This window comes from Cyanistes caeruleus, chromosome 4 (assembly GCF_971803275.1).
Source record: "Cyanistes caeruleus chromosome 4, bCyaCae1.hap1.1, whole genome shotgun sequence".
In the NCBI taxonomy this organism is placed as follows: Eukaryota; Metazoa; Chordata; class Aves; order Passeriformes; family Paridae; genus Cyanistes; species Cyanistes caeruleus.
The window spans coordinates 19859745-19885106 of record NC_141704.1 but is presented as its reverse complement, the minus strand read 5'-3'; the positions used below and the strand labels follow the sequence as shown (position 1 = coordinate 19885106).

The 25362-nt window shown below is 39.3% G+C and overlaps 1 protein-coding gene across 9 annotated transcripts in view; it reads left to right on the top strand.

The window, feature by feature from the left end:
* PLXNB2 (plexin B2) overlaps positions 1 to 25362 on the top strand; it is a 248422-nt gene that overhangs the window by 202389 nt on the left and 20671 nt on the right. For all 9 annotated transcript variants that reach the window (XM_086886939.1, XM_086886943.1, XM_086886941.1 and 6 more), the window contains 11 exons: positions 12911 to 13047; positions 13697 to 13864; positions 14860 to 14968; positions 16658 to 16885; positions 17323 to 17499; positions 17962 to 18101; positions 19127 to 19227; positions 21456 to 21685; positions 22687 to 22868; positions 23620 to 23686; positions 23803 to 23949. In XM_086886939.1, coding sequence (XP_086743065.1) covers positions 12911 to 13047; positions 13697 to 13864; positions 14860 to 14968; positions 16658 to 16885; positions 17323 to 17499; positions 17962 to 18101; positions 19127 to 19227; positions 21456 to 21685; positions 22687 to 22868; positions 23620 to 23686; positions 23803 to 23949 — 1686 coding nt within the window. The remainder of the gene's footprint in view (positions 1 to 12910; positions 13048 to 13696; positions 13865 to 14859; positions 14969 to 16657; positions 16886 to 17322; positions 17500 to 17961; positions 18102 to 19126; positions 19228 to 21455; positions 21686 to 22686; positions 22869 to 23619; positions 23687 to 23802; positions 23950 to 25362) is intronic.

Below are 25362 nucleotides of genomic sequence, written 5' to 3'. Positions count from 1 at the left end.
AGAATCAGTTGTGTTTGTCTTACATTTCATTAATAGTGCTGTCACTGAAAAATATTAGAAAACACCTAATTTCTATATACATTTCTATATACAAAAGGTGTACTAAAAATCAATTCTGATCAATAAATCGAGAGTTTTAAAATAGGATGATGTTTGCCATTCATTGGTGAAAAAGCAATTGGAATAAACTTATTCATGAGTAACATAATATCTCTTAAGTATCACTATTAAATAAAAAAAGTCAGCACTGCAAAAAATTAGGTATTCTCTAGATACATGGTGCTCTATTTTAATCACGATATTTAGTCTAGGCAATTTTCTTAATTAGAAGAATGGATGCAGAGCAGCTGAAGAATAAGTAATGAAGGTACATTAATTTCTTTAATAATTTATTTCATTCAAAAGTATGGCATGCGGAGCCACAGACAGCGTGATGTGTGTTCATATTACTTATGTGCTTTGTTTTCAGAGTGACTGTGAAAGAGAATTTCATTTCTGTGTTAATTACTTTGCTCTAAACATGGCCCTAGCTTATAGCTGGTCTAGACTGTGGTTTTAGCAGCAAGTAGCTTTATCTCTATCTATGAGGTCTTCAAATTTTATAAGATCATGTGATAGTTGAGAGATTTAAACAATATCCATCCCCATACTGATAGTTAAAATTAGACCTATAAACTATAAAACTACAAAACATAACTTGTGTTAGGCTTTTATCTTCTCCCTTATTTAAACTTGTCTCATTAATTCTTCATGTCTTATGAGAAGTAAAGTAAAGGAGTCAGCAGTATGAAGTGGAATAAGACAAGACTGACATTTAACTGAGAAGAGGATATTCTTGTTTTCACAAAATAGGCTAGAAGTAGATTTTGCAGAAACACCATACCCTCTTTGCTTGACTATATCATCTGTTCCTTTGTGGAAATGTAGGTTTCAATCTTGAACAAAGAACAATGGTATAATCTCCCATGCATATGTTTACAGTCTCTAGGACAGAGACTATGACAGTAAGACCCACGTGAGATTTTGACATACATCTGTTTGGTATGTTCTGCACCAGTTCTCCTGTACTTCTGTGTGTAAAGATTTTCCCATGATTTCCATGAAAAGCATGTGAAGTTATTATGGAGTGGGTTGAAATGTTACCTGAGCCATACATGCTTTGAATCCTGTCTTTGGACTTGTTTTGGTGTGATTCCCTGCTCAGCCCATCAGAGAGGGACATAAGGAGCCACTGCTTTTGGCCAGTTCAGGGAAAGATTCTTAATTGCCTATCAATGAGGTGCTAGGAGCTGTGCACAAGCATCAACTAGGTGGATGTTTTCCTGCAAGTCCAAGACTCTCTGTGTGTCAGTGTCTTCCTGCATTGAGGTTATTGAAAAATCAGATGCCTAAGCCAACTGCTAGTAAAGAGTATTTTTATTTACTGCAAAAATCTTACCATGTGGACCCTATTTACAATATGGAAAGCATTGACAAGTAATACCATTCACACCTTCAAACTGGTGATATTGGTTTCTAGTTTCATTTCTCTTAATTCCACAAGAAAATGAAGCCAGCTTTGGACTGTAGTAGGATTGAAGTCAGTATGGGTTGTCACATTGACACACACCTCTACAAGTGTGGCACAAATGCTTTGGCAAGAGAACAGACAATCAGAGCAGGCAGTTGCATCAGCTAATGTTGGCTTAAAAGCTGCAGTCTTGTTTCAGTGCTTTTTTCAGACAGTTCTTTGGTGACTTCTTTCAGCGGACACACAGAATCTGTGCTTTGTGTAAAACCTCTTCTACTCAGTATATACAAAGGAAAGAGAATAATCTTCTTTCCAAGAGCCCTCCTAAAATAAATTTTCTCATATGTATTTCTCTGTTTCTTTGGGACATGGGATGACTACCCTTCTGCTGGTAACTACTGTTCTTACTGTGAGCTCTGACCACTTGAAGCAGAATAGCTTCATCTTTAACAGTGGCTGTTCTAATTGCAGCATGTGGCATGACAGGGCAGAAGTGCACAAGGAGACACTGGAGTTTATCCTGGTGTGTCTGTGTACACCAGAGGTATCACCATATACCCCACTGTCTCAGCCTTGTACATGTGATTAGTATCTACCACCAAAAGCACTTATCAAGTAGACTGGTATAAGAAAGAATTTTTTGTATGATGAGAATGGTGAGTCACTAAAAGTTGCCCAGAAAAGCTGTATCTGCCTCATTATTGGAACTGTTCAAGCCAGGTTGGATGGGGCTTTCAGCAACCTGATCTAGGGAAAGGTGTCCCTCCCCATGGCAGGGGTGTGGGACTAGGTGAGCATTGAAGGTCCCTTCCATTCCAAACCATTCAGTGATTCTATAAGTAGTACTACATTTGACTCTTGTTGATACCCAGTCTGAACAGTGTGAGTCATTTTTAAAGGTGGATTGATGAGACTCAGTAGTCAGAAGAACTTGAGGCTCAGACTCATGCTTCTTTCCTGTCTGCCAGCACAGAGCATTTCAGAACTGACAATGTGCAAGATCTTCATGAAATGGGTCAAAAATCCATTTAAAAGGGAAGCCATGGTTTCAATTTAAAATTATTTCTGAACAAAAAATGCCTTGTTGCCTGTGCTGTACAGTAAATACCTATATTTGCCACACAACAGGAGAAGAAAGCTTTATGTCTCCCTACCCATCACAATTTCTCTCTCCAGCCTGAGTTCAGTTCAAGTACAGTCCCAGTTAAATTAAATTCTGATAACCCAGTCATCCTCTGCTGACATTTCTATTTTTTCACTATAAGCAGGCTCAGGCAATAACCATTCTCCAGTTTAGTGAAATAGAAATGAACTTATGCTAAATTTTAATATCCATGCGGTATCTATGCTGTACATCTGGAGCACTGACAGCTTGGCTGGTCTCTGAGCAGGTGGAGCAGTAACATGGCTAAAGGCCAGTTCTGCTTTTTCATTTGTTGTTAACTTTATCTGATTTGCTTGTTACTATGGCAGTGAGAAGCAGTCTCAAAGGAAGGAGTTAAGCTTTTCCAAGGTGTATGGCCCAGATTTGCTGATCCCATATAGTAGTGCTGGTTCTTTTCTCAGAGCATCTCTTCTTTAGATTCAAGGCACCAGGACAAGAGCTGCAGCTGGTTCTGGCATCTCCAGCACTCGTTTGTCAGAATAATTTTGTGAGGTTTAGGCTGTGCAGGTTAAAATTACTATATGGTTTCAGAAAACTCAAATAAATCTAAGATGGTGAAATTAGAGGTAGAACTTAGCAAAAGTATGGTACATTTCTTTGGTGCTGACGGTAGTTTAGGAGCTAGCTTGGAAAAAATAACTTCATGTAAACAGGATTTCAGTTTACTTAATGAGATGAATAACCAAAAAGAAGAAGGGAGGATAAATTAGAGCCTGACCTGAAAACAAACATGAACACCATTATTCATAGTACTGGAAGTTTGAATGTGAAATGAACAGCACAGTTACATTTAACAAGATTCATTCTTCCACCTTAGTCAACCCCCAAACTTGGCAGTTTCCTCTTATCTGCACCTATCCTCTGCTTTGCTTCTTGATGTTTGAAACAATTGCTCAGGGAGCTCTCACCAGAGCAGTGCCTCAAGGCTTTCATGGAGGGTTTCAGCTCACTCCTTGATTTTTCTCCCTGAGTCATTGCCTCAATATGTTCCTTTTACACTGTAGTTGGGGGCTTTGGGTGGGTTTTTTTGTGGGCAAAATTACATGCTTGTTGCTATTATGATTGATGCTGAGAAACCACACATCCGCAGAAGTCTGGAATTGCTTCCAGAGGTTCTTATTTTATTCTTAAGTCCTGCAGTACATCTTGTTTGTGTGTAAGTCTGCATGGGGGTCAGGAGAACTCCTGGACAGCTGAGAGTTTTAGTGGTGTTGGCCCTTATTCATGTGAGTATTATTAGTCTTAACTCTCTATAATGCCATGCATTTAGATACGTGTCCCACCATGCAGTACTCATGATTCTGCTCAAGAGCTGCCCATAAACACTGGATGTATGGTAGTTCAGACTTTCCAGTCATGCATGCTTCCATTTCTCCATCAAACCTGTCAGAAAAGCTCTCTCGTCTTTTCAGAAAATCATGTGGTGTCTGCCTCATGATAAAAAGATGCTGCTTTCAGTCCAAAGAATAAGTCATTTAACATACCAGCCCTTTGCTTAAGTGTCCTATCCACTGCAGCCAACATACAATTGCCAGGCAAATTCACTGCCTGGGCACCTGGAGTGCCTGGAAGAGTTTGATCAGTTTACATGGTGTAAGGTTTGGACAAAGCAGCCCCAGAAAGGCAGGACTCAGCTCATCTCTCTGCTGTTGCAGAAACCCAGGAACTGACTTGTGTTATGGATACTGTGATGAGGAGAGCCAGTGGGTCAGGTCAGCCACTGCGGTGAGCACCAGGCTGCCAAGAATGCACAATGGAAATTCTCTGGTTGAATATCCTGTGAGTGGGTGGCTTGTCTGAAGAAACAAGAAACAGGCTCCCTTGAGTCTGAGAAAGGAGGGAAGTTGAGGGGGAAAGAGCAGATCCTAATGGCTTGAGTTCCTCATTCAGAGGTTTAATTTAGCTTCTATGGTTACCTTTACAGTCCATGAAATGACATTTTTGACCTCCAAGAAGCTGGCTGGTGTCTACAGCACTTCATGGGCTATGTCTTTCATTTTTGTGTGCATAATATGCAAGAGTTGGCAGAATAATTTGACTTTCAGTGTGAGGCACATAATTTTGGTAAAAAATTACTTCTTCAAGAGCCAAAACTTCCTGCAGCTAGAACCAGGATGAGAAGAGGGAAGAGTCACTTGTGAAGGAAAGATGGATACAATAAAGGCAAAGCAGCAACATGGGCTGTACCTTTGTGAAAATCTTATCCACATCTGCCTGCACTTTCATCAGGTCTTGGAAACAGCATCCCTGTTCTCTGCTTGTGTGGAAGCACAAGAGCCCATTCCTGCTTGTGAAGAAGTGCACTTGCATAAAAGGCAAACCCCCAAATGGAGGTCAGTGTCTTCAAGAGCCAACAAAAGGGAGCTTAGGTGGCTCATGATGCTGCCCATCATGTCCTTTTGAACACCTCCATCTGTTGCTGGCTTCCCCTTGTGCTGCAGCTGGCATCTCTCACAGCATCACGGGGATATACTCTGGCACCATCCTCTTTTCCCTCCCCAGTTGTCTCTCTGCTTGTGATCTGGCACAGTTGTGTTTTTTCCAGCATCCCACTCTGAAGCATAGACTTTATGCCAAGGTTTCTGTGCGTCTCTGTTAGGCTCCCCTCCTCTGTTGCTGTCCAACTGTTCTTGAATTTCTGACCCCTCCTGTGATCCACCAGTAGCCTCCTTGGTGGTTTGTTGTTTCTCTCTTTGATTTTCTGCATTAGTGAAGGATAAAGGGCAAGCAGTTTCATTTCAGTGGTGTAGTTCATGGGCTAGAAACTGCTTACCACTGATGGATACCATAGTAGACAGTATCCCTTATTTACAGAGTGAAGTCCAGGAATTCCTCTGGGAAAAGGAAACTTTGTATGGATGAGGATGTGCTTGATGACAGATAAATGGAAAAGCAGAGAAATGGATGAAGAAGACACATAGGACTTTGGTGATGCTCCATGGGTGTGCACTCCTCTTGTTCTTGGAGTGTGCAAGGGACCAGAAGTGAGTGCAAACCAGGAAAGCTGCAGAGCAAACAAATTGAGTGAAAAAGAACATGAATTGATCTGGAAAATCCAATCCCAGATGCAAGATGGGTGAGCGAAAAAGAGGCTGTGGGAATGGCTCCCTTTCACACCTCCTTATCTTTAATTGCAAAGAAAAACATGAAAAACCAGGAAACAAAACAAAAGTAGGAATAAACCCACTGCTAGGCAGGTAAAAACAGGCTTTGATTTGACACCAGCAGACCACAGAAATCTAAAATGCTAGGAGCTCTCTCTGAGAATTTTCAGACTACAAATGGTATTTTTTTACTAAAATAGAAGTAAAATATTTGAAGAAATAAGATACCACCTTCCTAACTCTGCAAAAAGACTAATTGCTACTCAAAATATGAAAGATTTAAAAGTTCATTCTAGATTAATAAACAGGATGAAAAATGTAAGAGCTAAATGTGAATGCTCAGAGCATCTACAGTAGCTGTGTAAGAGCAGCAGTCATGTACTTACTGCTAATAAGCAAGTTCATGTCTAAATGTGATTATAAGTGGAACAGACATGGAGATAATTTACCCTCTAGCACACAGAAAGCATGAAACTACAATGAAAAATGTTTCTGCATTTCTGTGAACAGATTTTTAAGGAAGGGGCAAAAGATACAAACAAAGCAAGCAAAGAAGAGATTTCTGGCTGTGATGAAGAAAACAGGACACTGGAAAATGGCCTGAACATGGGCCAGCCGGAGCTTTTTTAGCAATATTTTTCTTCGGGTTTTTTTTCAGTACTTCTGTGCTGATGAAGCAAGGATAGAACAGTGGCACACAGGAATGCAAATGTCATATCAGGTATTGCATTGGTATTACAAAGAGAATAAATGAATTTGCTGCTAAACATACTCACATTATTTGAACATTACGTACCAAAAGCAATGTACAAGTGTTGCTGTCTCACTGCTTGGAGCAGATAACCGCTGCTTTCAGGTAAACCATAGCAACAGGATGGGTACTAACCACAGGTATAAAAGCACAAGAGGTAACATATTTATAGCATTATTATCCTTCCAATAAGGATAACAGCCTTGTGGCTATCAGAGCATTGGGAAAACTACTTATCAGTTCAGGAATACTTACTTAGCAGTCTGGTGCAAGATGGAAAAGTTGGGTTGCAGCTGGACTTTGAGATCTTTAACTAAACATTATTACATCTTAGTAGGATTTAAATAAGATTTATGTGTAAATTATGTCAAGTGCTCAAATTTCCCATTGCAAACAGGCTACCTTCTGGTCAGACCTACAAGCAAGAAATCCTGTTTAGATCAAATAATTTTTTCAGGATAAATCATACAGTAGGGAGCAAGTTGCATCTGGTAACAAGTTGGACTAAATGATGATTGAAGATCACTCCCAACTGAACAATTGTACTGAATTTTATTCTGAACTGCATAGCTGTGGATTTGCACAGGTTTTATCAAAACCGCAAATCCACTTTCTACAAACACAGGGTATGATCGTGAGAGTGAAAGACAGTGGGGAGTCCTGGTGGCACAAAGTCCCTTTGCTGGGAGATGGCTTACCAGACTCTTCAAAAACCAGGCCACTGAACACCTGACAGACATTGGAACAGGCTTTTTCAAACTAGACTATCAAAAAACCTTCATAACAAGGTAGCCTGTTATTGCAGAAAATATTTATGCTCAAACATTAAACTACCTGGAAGACATGAACAGTATTTTCCTGATGACAAAATAAGTATAGACCTGAAAAAGCATTCCTCCATTTCAAGCAAAATAAGGAAAAAAACCTGAAATATATTTGAATTATTTTCTTTATTTAAAGGAACTATAAAACAAGGGTTAAATCATCATTTGCAGGGTTGTTTAAATTTTACTGTGTCCATAAGAAATGAAGTATTGCCAAGTCCTTGCTAGGGCTGATGTTTTCCAGAAAAATTATTACAGGACTGCTACAAATTCCATACAGGACACATTATCTGTTCTGTTTAATATCATAATTGCACTGAGCACTGCAGTGTGATGTTACAGTGATGTTATAGAAAGTGTGAGTTCCCCCGGGTGTCTTCTGACAGAGCCAGCAAAGATCTCAAGGTGCAGAGGGCTGAAAAAGAAAGCAAGGTATTTATCATGACAGCAGGTGTACTTCTGATTCAGAGATTGAAATGAAAAAAGGGCAGAAAGAAGGAGAGAAGAAATCCTTGAGGGGATTTGGAAAAGAATAGCATCACTGATACTGCAGCACTTGAGGTTGGAGGCTTATCCATCCCATTTGTAACAGCTGAACATTCAGGTTGAGTTCAATTTAAAGGGCTCTTGGTAAAAGCAGCATTTTTATTATCCCTCAAATAAGGTTTTCACTGACAGATTTACTGTCTGCCCCTTGTTTCTTGTCTCTGCAAGGAGAAGGAATCTCATGCAGGACTTCGGTAAGCAACGTAGAACTGTGGGTCAGGTGCAGCTTTGCTAGGCTGCATAAGATGAGACTCTGTAAGATGAGACTAAACCTGGCAGCTTCCCAGGGTCTGTATGTGTGTCTGACTGGTGAGTACCATGGGAAGGGGCTGCCTTCTCCTCAAGTAGTACAGTCCTTGTTTGAAGTTTTGTATCACCACTGATGGCACTTTATTGGATTAACTTGACATTCAGTGAAGTATCATTCTCCTCTTGATCCTATCTACCTAATTGCCTTTTTGAAAAATGCTTTCTGGTTGAACATTTGCATGATCCTACTTTTTTCTTTATTGGTACTCTTAAGAAGGCTGCCAGGTGGGCCGACAGGCTTTGTTCTTTGAGCCATCCATGAATATTTTAGAGGAGCAACAAAACTTATTCATAGCACATTGGTTTTGCAATAAAATTATTATTAAAATTGTTTAAATTCTTGATAATTTATTTCAGCTGCTTACTTTTTTCTGGCAGGTCCTTAAGAGGAAGGGAAAGAGGGAAAATATGAAACAGAAAATAGCAAATTAAAATTAAATGATATTCCTTCCAAGTTTACGGTAACAAAGTGTTAGCAGTCATGCTGAAGAATTCCTCTGCACACAAAATATTGTTCAGCTTCTCCTTATTAGATCATCTTTATGAGGTGTCCACATTGTTTGTTCCCTGGAGAGCTCCTGGTATTTGCAGAATTACTTTAAATGTGTTAAATATGAATATTTTGAATTAAACACTTTTAAAATAGTCCTTTGAGGGGCAGCTGTGAGATCATCAGTTAAAGACGAAATAAGGGTTAGCCATAACCATTCCACCTCCTCTTTGTCTGCTCTCTGTGTTAGTTCCCAGAGTGGTTCTAGGCTCCAGTTTTCCATTCAGCCTGAAGTGCAACTGAGATGTGTCTGCACAATGGATGCATGAGGGGTGGTTGGTGAGTTCTCCTGTCTGGTGCAGCTGAGCTTTAAGTTCCAAGAGGTGGAGTCTTTGTAAGACAAAATTAAAAACAAACAGTTTCTGTGGAAAATAGAACAGGTACATCTTTCACTTTCCCCTTACAGCTGTGTTTTTCAGAGATAACTTTGCTAGCTGGTTACCTCTACAGTCCCATTCCTAGGGAGACAAAGGCAGGCCACCACTAACAAGTCCCCCAAAGACAATAATGCTGAGTGGTTCGACTTCAGGTTTCTGGCTCACTCTGCCTTTACTGAATGCTGGCAACAGAGACAGCTGAGCCCTGCCAAAGGGACCCATCAGATAACCCAGCAGAGCTGTAACCAGACAATTATTTCCCACTTTTGCTAAGAGAAAGGGATATGGCTGTCCAGCTGAAGTCGTTAGCAAGTTTCTTTTCATTTGTTGTGCTGAGGTTACAGAGAAAAGTGTGCATGATGCTTCAGAAACCTTCTTTCTTTGTTTCCTCAGTCTATGTTTAAAGGCTTACTTTAAGTGCTTTCTTGTTCACTTTCTTCTTAAGCCTATCATCAGAGCCTAGCCTTCCAGTGGAGGTAGCATTTAGGGAAAAGGCTGCAGATTTTAAACAGATTTTTTCAGAAGTTGAGGGAGAAAGAATTTGTCTATACTTTCTTGAGTGGTTCATGAGGAATACTTTAATCTGAAAACTATCCTAAGCATGCTATGCAGCTAATCATTACTGTGGATAATATAGAAGTCCAGCATGGTTAACAATTTATAGCAATTAGGATTTAATTCAAACTTAATAAAAGGTATGGTTTTCTGTCCATGTGGTAAGGTTATGCTTAAAGTATTTGACCTATTTTTATAAACTATTTATTAACTGTGTATTTCATATACAGTTTTAATTGTAATCTTTTTAGCAACAATATTCTGTTGTATAAAAGCACAAATGAGTCCTTCCTATAAAGTGCATATGTAGACTTACTCTAATTTAAACTTCAAATATGATTTTTAAAACTGACCCCCTAAAATTTTTTATTTATCCTGGTGTGTCTTGTTTCAATCTTGCTTAAATCAGCAGGCAATTAAATCCAAATATGAAGATGCACAGACAGGGTTATATAGACCTAAATGAGCTTTTAAAATGCTTGAAAATTACTTTGAGTGACTTCCCTATATAAAATCTTGTAACCTGAGTGATGTATTAAATTAAAGCTAAATCAAAGGTTAGTGCGTGAGCACAGTCATATGCTCACTCTTGAGGAGTGAAGGGTTTACAAACAGATTTCTCTCGGGGAAGAAAAGCAATTGACACCCAATTAGTTAAAGCATATTCCTAAAGCTCAATGACTCGAGAGCAAATTACAGTTGTCATTGTGGATTTGTGAAGTGTGCTGAACCATGATGCATTCCTTCAGAGGGAAGTTGCTTAGACATGAAAGTATAAAAAAAAAGCAGAACATGTAAGAGTTTTCCATGCTTCTATAATATCTGAGCTTCAATAAAACAAATTTGTAAAGTAACCATGAAGTCAGCTGGATGCATTTTTATGGATTCCTGCTGCTTGTTAAAAACTTGTTGATGACTCACCAAGCTTTGAAGTGAAATGTGATATATCATTCCCTTCCTCCCTGCAATTGGTGGGGCCTTGGCTCTGTAGCTGTAAGCTGTCACAGAGATGGACTGTGCCTGAGCAAAATGACATGAGAGAAAAGGGTTTGCTGCATGACTAGGGAGAGGTGGCTCTGTTGCTCTCTGTCTCTGAGAAGGGCTTTTCCTCCTTCAAGTGGAAGATCAGTGCTGTGTGATAGTGATGAAGGAAACCCTCATTAGCAAGAGAAGTTTTCAAACTTCTTTTCTTTATCTTTATTTGCATGTGCTTTATATGAAATAGCCCCAAGCCTGGACTTTATTATCAGTCAACCATTTTAGCAAGAGTTGGAGAACAGCTGCCATTTACAAATATACATGAGTCTGGGAAATAAGCTTACTACATTTTTCAACTCATTTAAGAAAAGCTTATGTTTTAATAAGGTGAAGCAGTACAGTTGTACATCAGAAAAGGCATCACCTATTCACTGCCTCCCTTAAGGTCTTGATCTAGTATGCTTCAGGTTCCCTCATAGCAATGCCCCAGTCTAATGTACCAGCCACATGCTTAGACCTGGCATCCTGTCTCTTTGTGCAATGCCCATGGTGCTGCCTGCCCAGAGCACAGTACTGCCAGCCCAGGACATGGTGCTGCCTGCCCAGGACACGGTGCTGCCTGCCCAGGACATGGTGCTGCCTGCCCAGAGCACAGTGCTGCCTGCCCAGGACACGGTGCTGCCTGCCCAGAGCACAGTGCTGCCTGCCCAGGACATGGTGCTGCCAGCCCAGGACACGGTGCTGCCTGCCCAGGACATGGTGCTGCCTGCCCAGGACATGGTGCTGCCTGCCCAGGACATGGTGCTGCCAGCCCAGGACACGGTGCTGCCTGCCCAGGACATGGTGCTGCCTGCCCAGGACATGGTGCTGCCTGCCCAGGACACGGTGCTGCCTGCCCAGGACACGGTGCTGCCTGCCCAGGACACGGTGCTGCCTGCCCAGGACACGGTGCTGCCTGCCCAGGACACGGTGCTGCCTGCCCAGGACATGGTGCTGCCTGCCCAGGACACGGTGCTGCCTGCCCAGGACACGGTGCTGCCTGCCCAGGACACGGTGCTGCCTGCCCAGGACACGGTGCTGCCTGCCCAGGACATGGTGCTGCCTGCCCAGAGCACAGTACTGCCTGCCCAGGACACGGTGCTGCCTGCCCAGGACACGGTGCTGCCTGCCCAGGACACGGTGCTGCCTGCCCAGAGCACAGTGCTGCCTGCCCAGGACATGGTGCTGCCTGCCCAGAGCACGGTGCTGCCTGCAGTCGCAGCAGCTGTGGCCCCATGGGTGCGAGGGCTGTGGCACGTCTGCAGGCGTGGTGAGGCGTGGGGTCAGCAGGCAGTGTCACCCGGAGCCAGCTGGAGGCCACATCACGCGGCTTGCTCTGCTTCGGTCATCCCCTTGATTCAGCAGCTTCAGTGTGGTCCTGAATAAGGATGCTTTTCTCAACTGGAAGCAGAAACTACTTAGCGACGAAGTAATTAAATCATGCTGCTCATGAAAAGCCCTCACTGTTAATTTACGGTATTTGTTGGAGCTCCCAGAATACAATCATTTACACAATACACAAAGACTGTATTGAGAACAAAAGGAGGGAACTTCTGGAGAAATTTAAATATAAAACAATTTTTATAACAATTTGAAGTGTGTCTGCTTGATTTAATTGGCTATAAGGAATCCACTCCAAGGTTCTAGGTACATTAAGACAATTTGAGCATTTTCTGATTTTCTTTGCAACTTTATTGGTCAAGAATAGGTTAACAGTTTTATCACAGTTATTGAGAGCCTTATGAAATAAAGGGTATCTTTATATTCTTTCTGTTTTAGTGTGAGTTTTGAAAACCTTGTTCTTTGTCTCCTGTAGCTGGCACAGAATATAGGAAAGGGTAAGAAAAGATGAAGACTCAGCCATAAAGAAGAGAGAAATCTTAAATCCTGGTATGAAACCAGAAAATCCAACAGGAAGCCCTCACAATCTTGATGGCAGCACATTTTGTGATAGGGAATTGAAACTTGTATAAAGCCTCATAAAATACAATAAAGAAAAATGTGCATTCATATTACCTGTTACTTCTTTCAACATGAATAGTAAAAGATTTTGTTTTATTTTAGAAGATTTGTCCATCATTGCTCTAGTTTTATTCTTTTTCAGGTCATAATATTAAACTTATATTACCTCTTAAACTAAGTAATACTAGTATAAATTTTATTTTAATTTTCTCACTTAGTTTGACCATCTTCTCTTTGCAGGAACCTCATCCTTCTCAAATAAGACCTGAAAGTGGTCCACAAGCAGGTGGAACCAGACTTACCATCTCTGGTGTAAATCTAGCCACTGGCTCCAAGAAGGATGTTCAAGTTTCAGTCGGTAGCCAGCCCTGCAATGTGTACGTAGCCTGAGTAACTAACAATACAGAGCTGTGTCCAAAAAAGGCACCAACCTTTTCTGCCCTTTATAAATTAAACAAACCCCTTGTCTATATCTTCATGACTCCTCCCATGCAATGGAGTTCTGCACATAACATTGAGAAAGAAACTCACTCAGAGGCTTCAGTGGATGGAGCAGCTGTAAAAACACCTTAAGTGGGAGAATTTAGATGTCCAAAGATTTCTCCACTTTTGGCTTTCTCTGCTATATGGCTGCTTCAAACCCACTTTCACCCATGCTTTCACTCAGCATGTCCTCAGTGGTTCTGTATTTAATATTAATTTTCTAGTCTCCCATACTTTGCTCCTCTCCCTTCTTTTTCCTTTTATTAATTGCTGCCCTTGTTTTTTCTCAAAAAAAAGGAAGGGCACTAAGTGTGCTGACCCTGCATTGTTCCTGTGTTTGTACACTGTTTGTTGTTATATCCTATTATCTCTTTTTTTAAAAAGCTTGAGTGATCTGACAGAATTGTAATCTCCTCTCATAACTACTTGGTACCCAGCAAAAATACAACCCTGGTTTTGTTTTCTGGAGTTTATAGTAAAATAACACAAAACTCCATAATGTTAGTAACAGATGTTTCCTCTTTGTTTTCTTCTCCAATTTAGTACTGAATTTGGAGACGAGATCATCTGCATTACAGGACGTAATAACAAGGTTGAACCTGTTCAAGTCATAATGAACTATGGGGGCACAAGAATTCTTGTACCACAGCTGTTTACATACAGTGAGAATCCTACTGTCACCAAATTCCTCCCAGTAAATAGCTTCAGCAGGTAATGAAATGTTTGTCATAATTTTTTTCACAACTAGCTTTAGATATGTGTAATATTTAATAAAAATATTAAATATAGAATTGTTTGGAATAAAATCCTGTGCTGTATCAATGCACACATTTAGGTATGTAGGGTTTGTGGTCTTAACTGCAATCGATGTTTGAAAGTATTTTGTTTACTTCCAAATTTTCATCCCTTTTTAAAGGTCAGTGTAAAAAGTGTAACATCATGACCTAATAGAACATTAAAAATAAACTTGTCTGTGACTTCTCTTGGAGATATTAGTACCTGTCTCCTTGAATATTGAGTAATCTTGTATAAAATAGGATTTGTTTTTAATGTTTCCTTTTCATTTTTGGTTGGGTGACTTTGGGGCCTGGAATTTTTCTTTGGTAGATCAATAGTGATTTACCCCGTGGAATTTAAATGACTTTTTTTTCTTCTATATAAACTAAAGCCTATTTTTATGGATTGCTTTGAGGTATACTATCCCTCTAAATCCATGTCACTTCAATGACTTTAATTCCCACTGGCAACTTGCATTCATTCTTCTGCTTATGTGAATGTATTATTTTTTAAACAATGTGCTGCAAATAAAAGCGAATAGAGAAGCCAGGTCCCTACAGACCTGTGGAAAATATACTTTCACCTTTGTCTCTATGTGTGTATTGTAGGCAGAATGATTTTAATAGTAATATTGGAGAAGTAAAACGCACAAAGATTGGCATCAATGTACAGCCAAAAATCCTGGCAAAGCAATGTGTACTTTTTTCAATTCTGCTGTTTTAAATAGAGTTTTAAGTTGACATTGATCTTTTAAATGTTTTCATCATCAATAGCTTTAGCAGAAGTCCTTTTTCTAGGACATCTAACTGTCATATAGGCATTATACATAGGTTTTTTTCAGTGGAACCAATAGCAGTGCAGGATGAAGCAGTGTATAGCTGTGGTAGTCTGCCAATGACTTGACTTCTTTTTTTAATTCTGTCTTGCAGTGGAGGGAGAAATATTACAGTAACTGGAACTGGTTTTGAGCTCATCCAGACTTTCTCACTGGTGGTATATGCAGAGCGTCCAGAAGCAGGGAGGATGAATCAAAAAAGGGTAATTTTCTTTCTTTTCCCCCAAAGGCATAACACTGGATGTACAACATATAATCTTTTCAAAAACTGCATATAAACTTTCCCACTGGACTCCACTGGGCTTGGACTGAAATAAGGTTTGAATGGATCCCTGAGTCTGTTCAGGGTTTTCTTGTGGAAGAAGATCTTGACTTTCCTACCATCTTGCCTTACATTCACTTGTACTGTGCAATCTTCTGCTTTAAAATTGATTTCATTCAATATGGATAAGGATAAAAGATGTATTTCAGAATTTGGAGGTGTTTGTTTTTTCTTTATCTTTCTCCTTCTTCTCCCCCCGCAGGCATTAGCAATTTGCATGAAGCAGTATTTAAATCTAGACAGTGCAGACTACTTAGCTTTGCACAATCACTTTCTTTTATTTCCTCACATCTCAATGAACCAAGTCTTCTTTTCTTTGTTGTTTCATGCATATTCCACCTGCAACAGGTCACAAAAAGCTGTGAAAAATAACATTTAAAAAAATCCTTGCATCTCCTGCTAAGAGGAACTGACATTACCAATAGTCTCAATTTCCCCTACTTCTAGTGAAGATCACAATTTAATGACATGATTTAGACCTTAGAGTGATCTTCCAGTAAGAGCACTTTAAGACTCTTTCTAAGGTTGGCTCTTCATTGTAAGACTGTCTTGTGAGCCATAAAGAGTTGGTAATGTGCATGTTTTGTATTTATATGCATGATTCAACTTTTAGAGTATGCCAAAGCCAGCTGGATTGGGATCAATTAGAACCCAGTTCCTAAAGATTTTTAAGAGGAAAGCTGCCTACATTTTTTAGGCCATAAACTTCAAAAGGTAATTATCTTGATAATCTTGACTCCCAGGACAATCTGAAAATCAATTTAGCATTTTTGAATGTGTTTATCAACATTTCTCACACTTCCTCTTATGTATATTCAACCTATTAGCTTAAGTCAGCATTACCTATAGCACGCATTCTTCGTTAAGACTTTGCAGACTACTCAGCTTTTCTAATCTTTTGGTTTGCTTTCACTTACTCAACAACCAGTAATGCTGGGGAGAAGCTATCAAGATGCATTGAGTCATGAAGCGAGAAACAGAGGTGCTGATAGAATAAGTATTGAGGGTTCCTATTACTGTTGATGTTACTGAATGACTGAAAGTGTCAGGCTAAAAACATTTATTGAATTTGTTGAATTGAACATTTGTTACCTTGATTAGCAGAGTGACAACTGTTGAATTTTATTCCAAAATTTCACTTAATAATTGTATTGAAGTTCAATGAGGTATTATATGGTGTAAGTAGAAAAGAATTGACCCAAGCTACTTAAAGGTACAGAAGATGATCAAGATTAAGGGTGACATGTTAACTTCCTAATCTGAGTGGAATTTGATGGTATCAGTCCAGTGGCAAAGAGCCATGGAAATTGGAGGCAATGGAAACTGATCCATAGCCCAAGCTTCTTCTGCAGACAGCTGCTAGAATATAGTGAATCAAGGATTTATCTCCATCAACAAATTTATTTCATTTTCTTTTTCAAAAATACTTTATGCTATGGTACTTCTGCTGTATAGAGAGGATATAAATTAAGTGGTTTTATTTCTATGGTCTAAAGTTACGAACAGTTATGTACAGAAACAAACTGACTCTGAAATGTGTGTGTTCTTCTTCTTGTCTTGTTTCTTACAGTTTTATGGAAAGGTTGTTACAAGACTTAATGAAACCACAGTGGTTTTTTCTTCCCCTCCAATACTGGAAGACCCAGAAAACTATAACATTACCACTGTTATTCTAATGGATCATTATAAATTGGTTGTGAAAAATGAGAGCCACTCCTTTGCCTATGTTGCAGACCCAACTTTTGAAAACTTCACAGATGGCATCAAAAAACAAGTCAACAAACTTATTAATGCAAAGGTAAACTTGTCAAAAGTTGATGCTTGCTCATTTTTTCCTTGAAGCGTGTTTGGAATTTTTCATTCCTTTCTCAAAGCTTTAACAGGTGTTTGTTGCTATACCCCAAATTCTTGGTGGAGTCCCTTACCTCTGCTAGACAATAAACATTGACAGCTCCCATTTCCTCCCCACACCCCTTCTCAGAGAGAGTTCCTATCTTTGTAGCCCAACTTTGGGTTTGCTGAGGATGCCCCCTCCTGCTGAGTCTGGCATTTGCATTTGGAAATGCCCTCTCCCAGCAGACCTCCCAAGAACTGGAAGGGATCTCATCTCACACCAGGAAGGAAGGGAGAGGAATCACATAACTCCCAATCACTCCGCTGTTGTGTAGGCTGCAGTGCAAATCATGTCTGCTGCTAAAAGTGCGATGATAATTCAGCGTTTTATTTTCTGTCTAGGGCAGTAACCTGAACAAAGCCATGACGATAGATGAGGCCCAGGCGTTTGTGGGTGATGAGCCTTGCAATATAAAAACTCTAACTGAAACGGACTTATATTGTGAGCCACCAGAAGTACAGCCTCAACCAAAGAAACGGCAGAAGAGAGATACCATCAATAACCTTCCTGAATTCATTGTATGTTACCTTTTCTGTAGAATTTAGTTTCGTGTATCAATAACACTTTTACAGTGCCTCTTGACTGAAGTAATTTGTTCTCCAAAGTTGTTGTAGTACTGTGAAGAAGCTCTTTGCAGTTCTTTCTTCCTCCAGCTTCTGCCTACTGCATAAAAGATGTCACATGTAAAGAGTAGTCTCAAGGCTGCCAAATGCCTTCTACCTTCATCATAAAGAAATGTAGAACTCTAGCCAGACAGACTGAGGATCTTTCTTCCTCATCTGAGCAAAATTAAATTACTTCATGGAATAAAGTGCTAGTAACCCAAATTCAGTTTAAAATATTCAGAAATATTTCCTTTGTTTGGCAGTTTCAGCTAGAAATTCACTTGTGAAAATTACTAAGAATTTAAAGTGCAACTGAGAAGTGGACCACCTTACATTTGAACTTGTCGAGACAAATGTCTGTTTTTATCTAACTAGGTAAAATTTGGACTCCGGGAATGGATCCTTGGAAGGGTGGAATATGATAATCGTGTGACTGATATCCCACTGAATCTTATTTTGCCACTGGTACTTATTCCTATGATAGTAATCATTGGCATTTCTATCATCTGTTACAGGTAAGTTCTTCTAATTAGGTGTTTTTGTTTCCCTAAAGCTTTCAAGGTACTACCTGATTGTTTTCAGCTCAGTCTACAGAGACTATCTTCATCTTTCTTATGAGCTGTAGAATTAAGAAAAGAAGTTACAGCTGGAAATATGTATGAGCACGAATTTATTCCTCTCACACATGCCAAATTCCTTGGTGTCAGTCAGCCCAGTCCCTCCTTTTTATATAAACACAATTGGTCCCAGGCTTTCCAAGTAAACAATTGCAGACTGAGTTGCACACATACCCTTTTGAAATGCCAGCTAAAATGGCACTTGTGAAGGAGATAAGTTATACTGTATAAATACCCATCAACATTTATGCTGCCTCAGTCAGCACTGAAGGTCTGAGCTGAATGGTTATGACTAAGGGGTCATTTTCACCTTTCCAGATGCATTATCTACACACAAACTTCATGGCTGATGTTGGAATTCATGCTTCATAAAGGGCCAGAATATATGTCTGTATTTCACTTAAAACCTACTTAGTCTAATTTTAAGGTTAGTAATGAGGGCCTCATACTGTCCCTCAGGAAGGGGTGGATTTCGCCCTTATGGTACATATCAATCCATCTGAAGCATGTGCTGTACAATCCCTGTGAACCTCCATCAAACCTTCTGAGTTTGATCCCAGACACTCCTGGGTGGCTTAGAGCCAATGCAGGACATGTTGCAAGCAGTCCTTGTGCAATGCATACAAACTGAGTTCCTGTTCTTGATATATGATTGAAAACATTTGTAGCTACTTACTGGATTTTAAATTACTGGCCCAAGTCTGCTTTGAAGCAACCAGCCCATAATAGTGCCAAGTTGCTTTACATGGAAAGATTTTGGCCACTGTCACTGTTTTCCTCCTTCATTCTGTTTCTGCTGTATTTTAAAAAATCCAAGCCATGAAAATTTCTTCCAGTCATTGGTCTTCCCTCTGAGAACTGTTGCAAATTATTTACTTTTGCGTTTTGTAACTTTTTTTAAATCTTACTTCTGTTCCATAAAGACGCAAGAGCCAACAAGCGGAACGAGAGTATGAAAAAATTAAATCACAGCTTGAAGGCCTGGAGGAGAGTGTCAGAGACCGGTGCAAGAAGGAGTTCACAGGTATCACAAATATTTTTACTGCTGTGGGTCCTCTTCAGCAATCAAGACATGCTGGAGGAATGGTGCTAGCTCACTCAAACTGTCTTCTGGGAACAAATAATCAATATGTCTTAGTAGTCTTCATTACTGACATTGACATAGAGCAGATATTTTGCTATTGTGTATGAGAGAAGTAAATAAAATAAAATAGGTAGCTGAGGTTATTAAAAGAAATTGATTATTTTAGCCTAAAGGAAGAACAGAGTTAGAAACTGGGAGTAGAAACTAATTGAGATTGGGGTTACTTATAGCCATTAATGTGATTTGCCATTAACACAAAGATAAGAATGTTTTAGAGTGACTAACAGTACACTTAATATTTAGCACAATGACTGTATGTCCAATGAATGCACATTAAAAACTGTTTTCAGAGCTGCAAAATTTATTTGCAGCCATCAGCATACAAAGGGATAATTTGGTAAGCTCACAGGAAAGAAATAGCATTTTAACCTGTTCACCATGGGAAAATCTTCAGGTTGATTAGAGGAGCTAGCTAATTGTTCTGTGTAAATGTAGAGGCATCATCCCAGGGAAGGCAGCAGGATGTGCAAAGGCTCAGCACTTTTACATGTTGGACTGCTCACTGCAATGCTTAAATTAGGCATTTGAGTGCAAACATTGCAAATATTGGCCTAAATGATTACCATGAAATGTCACCTCATTATCTGAATTATACTTGCTGTTGGGTCGTGTTGAAATAATCTCTATTAAGAAAAAATACCTATCCACATGCTTTATTGCTGAAGAGAAAACACTATTTCATATTGACTGTGGCTAAAAAGCAAGATTGAATAAAACAGCAATTTCAGGTTAGAGTTTGACATTAACTTAAGAAGCTCAGGATATCTCAAAGATTTCAGTCATGCTGTAAGCCTCCCTCAGTCTTTTTTTTTCTGGCATTTCTGGGACAGGATGTTCTTTACTGCTTTCTCTGAAAACCAACTCTTTCCAGGTTCTGGACACAAACTATTTTGCTGGGCAAGCAAATATTTGAATCAATCCCAAATGGGCTTCATTTCAAACTGCATTTTGAACTGTGAGAGGATCTAGCAAGGTTCTCCCTCTCTTTCTCCACCTCTCCCAGGGCACTCCATACCCATTTCTGAAAGGAGAAGGTACCTTTCTCTTGCTGGGGCAAGAGTAGAGAGTTGCACCTTCATACAACCTGTTGGGTTGAAAGTTTCCTCTCTGCTCCACAAAGTACAAACACTAGGGAAGTAGAATGCACATTCAGGGAGTAATCCACTTCCTAAACTACATCCACCTTGATTTACAGTTAAATGAAACACTGAGGTCAAAACACATTCTGGTTCCATACTGTGAAACTGTAATGTCAACAGCACAAAGTGCAAACTCTCTAAAATACACAGGAACAAAGATAGCCAAGGAAAGGGACAGCAGGAAGGAAGTACTAATACCACACAGAGGGAAACCAGAAGATCCTTTGTCCCTCAGCTTTGATGAATGCTATAAAATAAAGAGGAAAATGAATTAATAAGAGCAATAAAACTCCTGAGACAATAGGTCGTTATATTAATTAACATGGTATTCCAATTAATCAGCAATATTGGGTAATTGGAAAGCCTTCATCATGGTAGCTGCTCTAATTCTAATTTTTGCCCCTTTTAAAAATTTCAGGCTTTTCAGTCCCACAGAAATATTTCCATCAATTTCAATGAACCATTTAACCTTCTTCCTTTCTGCCATCCCCTTCCTTCCTATTAAATTAGCTTGCTTTACACTTTAAACCTCTTTCCTGGATTGCTGTGTTTTAAAAGAACTTTCTGTACTAACTAGACTCAGAGGGCATAGAATATAGATTGGGAAAAAAGAAAAATAAAACCAAGCTGCAAAAAAATTTGCAGTGTCTTTTTCTAGTTCTCTAGATGAATGTAATCCTGCATTCATCTACATGAACTCACACAGACACCATAAAGGCCCTTTTACAGACAGGCAACAACAAGGAAACCATCGGTGCTAAAGGCAGTTATCCTCATGTCACCACAGGATTAGCTGTGGTTATAGTTAATAGGATGATTGTTAAAAATAGCAAGAGAAAATGTGAAATGAAATAAGTTTTTGCTGCTGAGTTGCTTTTTCACTACTGCAAGGCACTCAAAGAGCTTGTATTGCCTAAAAAAACTCTGGAATTTTTGAACTGAACCATTAAACTGCATTGCATATTGCAGATCTAATGATCGAGATGGAGGATCAGACAAATGACATCAATGAAGCTGGAATTCCAGTACTAGACTACAAAACATACACAGACAGAGTCTTCTTCTTGCCCTCCAAAGATGGAGAGAAAGATGTGATGATTACAGGAAAGCTGGATATTCCTGAGGCCAGGCGCCAGACCGTGGAGCAGGCTTTGTACCAGTTCTCCAACCTCCTCAACAGCAAATCATTTCTCATTAACGTGAGTACTGAATGCAGTAGATTCACCTTGTCTCTTAACTAGACATACCTGTGTATAAGTGTGCAGGACAGCAGGTTTGCAAGCACAGCTGAACCAAAATTAATAAAAATAAGTGATTTTCATATGGTTCTGATTTCACAGGAACCACTGCAGATATGTGGCATCACAGCCAGAGCTTCCTGTTGGATCTCATATTTCTGTGATAGGTCATGTAATATGGAGTTAGTCAATATTGCAATGGTTGTAAAAAACAGGTATTTCCCAATCTGGCATGAAAACAGGTGCTAAAAGTTTGGTTTAGCCTTTTAAGAAATGTGATCAGAGTGGTTCCATCCTGGCTCCTCATGGGAGTCACCTACGGACAGCCGTCTGCCAGAATCTCTGCCCCAATGAAGGTAGAGGCTCCTCAAGTGGCCTATTCATCAACACTGATGAGTGCTCACAGCTGCTCTGAAGAGACTTATAATTGCTCATTCTCAAAAACTGAAGCTCATTGTCAGACACCTAAATATAGATTTAGGCTTCTAGCTTTCTCTCTCTCTCTCTTTTTTTTTTTTTTATGAGAACCCGGTGCTGAGCTAGTTAATGGTAGAATTAGAGTTTATGGCAGATGAGAGCACATTTACAGGTGTACTTACATTAGTGTCTTTGTAATTTGATGTGAAAGGACTGGGAATTTGGGGGAGAGGGGAGTTGATTTTCTCTTTTAAAACTGTCATGGAACACTATTTTACATTTAATTAAAACATCCTTTTTAGATAAGGTTTTAGTTAAGTATATAAGTATTCCTTAGGTCAGTCCAGTACATTGTGTATCTAAAATCAAAATTTAGGTAACATTTTCCTATAAGAAGTTCTTTCAAACTTCTGAAAACTTTTTGATTTAGTGCTTAGGAGATTTAATATTAAAATAACATTGCTTGTCTTCTTAGGGCAGACAAGTGTTGAGGTTCTTCAGAAACCTGTCATCTGACTTAATTTTACCTTTGTTTTCTTTTTCAGTTTATTCACACGCTGGAAATCCAAAGGGAGTTCTCTGCTCGAGCTAAAGTGTATTTTGCATCTTTACTGACTGTCGCTTTACATGGAAAACTGGAATACTACACTGACATCATGAGGACGCTGTTCTTAGAACTGATGGAGCAGTATGTTGTGGCCAAAAATCCAAAGCTGATGCTAAGAAGGTCTGAATGATTGTCATATTTTCTGCATGTCTCTGGCTTTCTGTGAACATGATTCTTTTGCAGTGTGACTGTGGTGAAATGCTGGCTATCTGTAAAAGTCAGAAATAGCTTGGCCCAAGCATGTTAGCAAGACAAGCCCATCAGGAGCAGCTGTGGAAGGCACCAGCAGCATGCTGGGCAGGACTGCTTATTCAAATACTACAGTGCAGAAACACCTTACTTCGAAATACCACACTGAACATTTCATTTACTTTTTAATCTAACTTTATTCCAAATGAGCTACCATTTTTATCACACATCACCTCCATAATGAGCAAACATAATCAGCTGCATTGTGCATTCAGTGAGGGTTTGCACTAGTGTTTTAACACAGCTGCTATTCCCAATAAATTTCAATAGATCTTGCTTTGTGTATGTTGTAGCTTTGTAAGCAGTAGGTTTCCCAGTAACTGCAAAACTGGGTTAATTTTTTAGCTCTCACAGTGTAGACCCAATTTGAAATTTTGAATAAAGGATGTGTGCTTTTTCAGCAGCGAGATGAAGGTACCTACTCAGGAATGATGAGCAATACAAAGCACTTATCCTAAAGCAAGTATATGCTTTCAAAACTCTATAGGGAAATCATTGCATTAGGAGACTGAATGCAGTTAAGCATGTAAAAATATTATATTTCAAGCAAGCAGTGTTTTTTTTTTTTTAAAACCTTGTCATTAAGTGCCCTTACTATATTCAGGGTTGGTTTTTTTTTCAGATCTGAAACGGTTGTTGAGAGAATGTTGTCTAACTGGATGTCTATTTGTTTATATCAGTACCTCAAGGTAAGAGTTGAAGTCTGTTGCCTGTGGGGTTTTGGTTTTAATCAGTAATACTTAAAAAAGCTACACTAAGTTTATCTTTTGATTTTGCTTTATTTGATTTCCTTTCCTTTATGTAGGACAATGCTGGGGAGCCTCTTTATAAATTGTTCAAGGCTATCAAACACCAAGTAGAAAAAGGCCCAGTGGATGCTGTACTGAAGAAAGCAAAATATACACTGAATGACACAGGCTTACTGGGAGATGATGTAGAGTACACACAGTTGGTAAGCAAAGCATGATTAATAGATTATAAAATCATTTTTTATTTTAATTTTTTTTCTTATAGTGTTAAGTCTGTACACAGTTTTCTAGACTACTGTGAACTGCATAGAAATTCTGGTCATGGGCAGGATTGTCAGTTGTTTGACCAAAACAAGTCTCCAAGCAGGAAAACAGAATTACAAAGTATCTTCAAACATAAAATTCAAATCCTGCCAGTGCAGAATCTATTTCAATAAATCCCTTTCATAATTTTCAGTTTCAGTTTCAAAAGTGGTCAGGATAATTGGCTCCTCCCCTTTTCCCATCTAAATTCATTGGCAATTGATTTTTGCAGAATTCTTGCTCTGCCGTTATGCCTGAACTTCAGGTTTTCTCCCTTGTGATTGCTGCTGATCAGCATATTGAACATCATTTTAGAGATCATTTTATTAGCATACCAGATTGTGCTCCTCTGCAGTCCTGTGAGATGCCTCCATAATCTCCAAAACACTTTATGAACCTTGTTCTACATTTTTTTTTCTGTGTGAGTCAAAATCGCCTGAACATGGGCAGCCCAACTGGCACTGAAAGTTGTTTATTTCCTCTTTGGGAAATAATTCCCTACAGTGCCTCTACAGCCAGTTCTGGAGACCTGTGTTAGCTGCTTCAAGTGGAATGAAATGGACACTCCTGGCAAGGGAACTCCCCCTCTGAACTCAGCCTCCCCCTGAATCTAATCACCAGTGCCATGGTCCAGTTCTTTTCTATTATGAATTCTACTTTAACTTAATTCTGTTCACTGTCAGAAATTCCATCACTTTTCAAACATACTCCAGAACACAGATTCACTGTCCTTTTGAAAAAATTCTAGCAGCCCACTCTTTAGCTCTTCAGGGAGTGTAAAATGTAATTGTACTCTTTCTGACAGTCTTGCTGGTTTTCTTCAGGGTACAGTGTAGTGAGTATCAAAGATGCACAGACTGTCCTTCAAAGACTGATTCTTTTTTTTTTCCCTTTCTAATTTCTTTTTTATTGACATGTTAGGAGTAATTTGTAGTTGTCTTCAACTAAGAAAGATGCAGTGACATATATGCAGCATAGAAAAGAAATTTAATGAAAAGCTTTATTTCATCCTGGGTGGGGGGGGGCAGAAATCACCATTTTATGTATTCTGAAAGGATGCTGATGGGAGAAGAGTACTGTAGGACTTGCACTCATGGAGTCACCAAACTGTGACCTAGAGTGCCTGAATGAAGAATGTGTTGGGCAAGAAGAAATTTTAAGTTCAACTGATATTTTGGGGATTAGTTGACTTACCACTCACAGAAAATGCACGGATTGGCAATGCTGGCTATAATTTGTATTGTGTATGGAAAACAAAATTTATTTCCATGTCTTAATAATGTAAGTCTTAATGACAATAACTCTTTACTTGG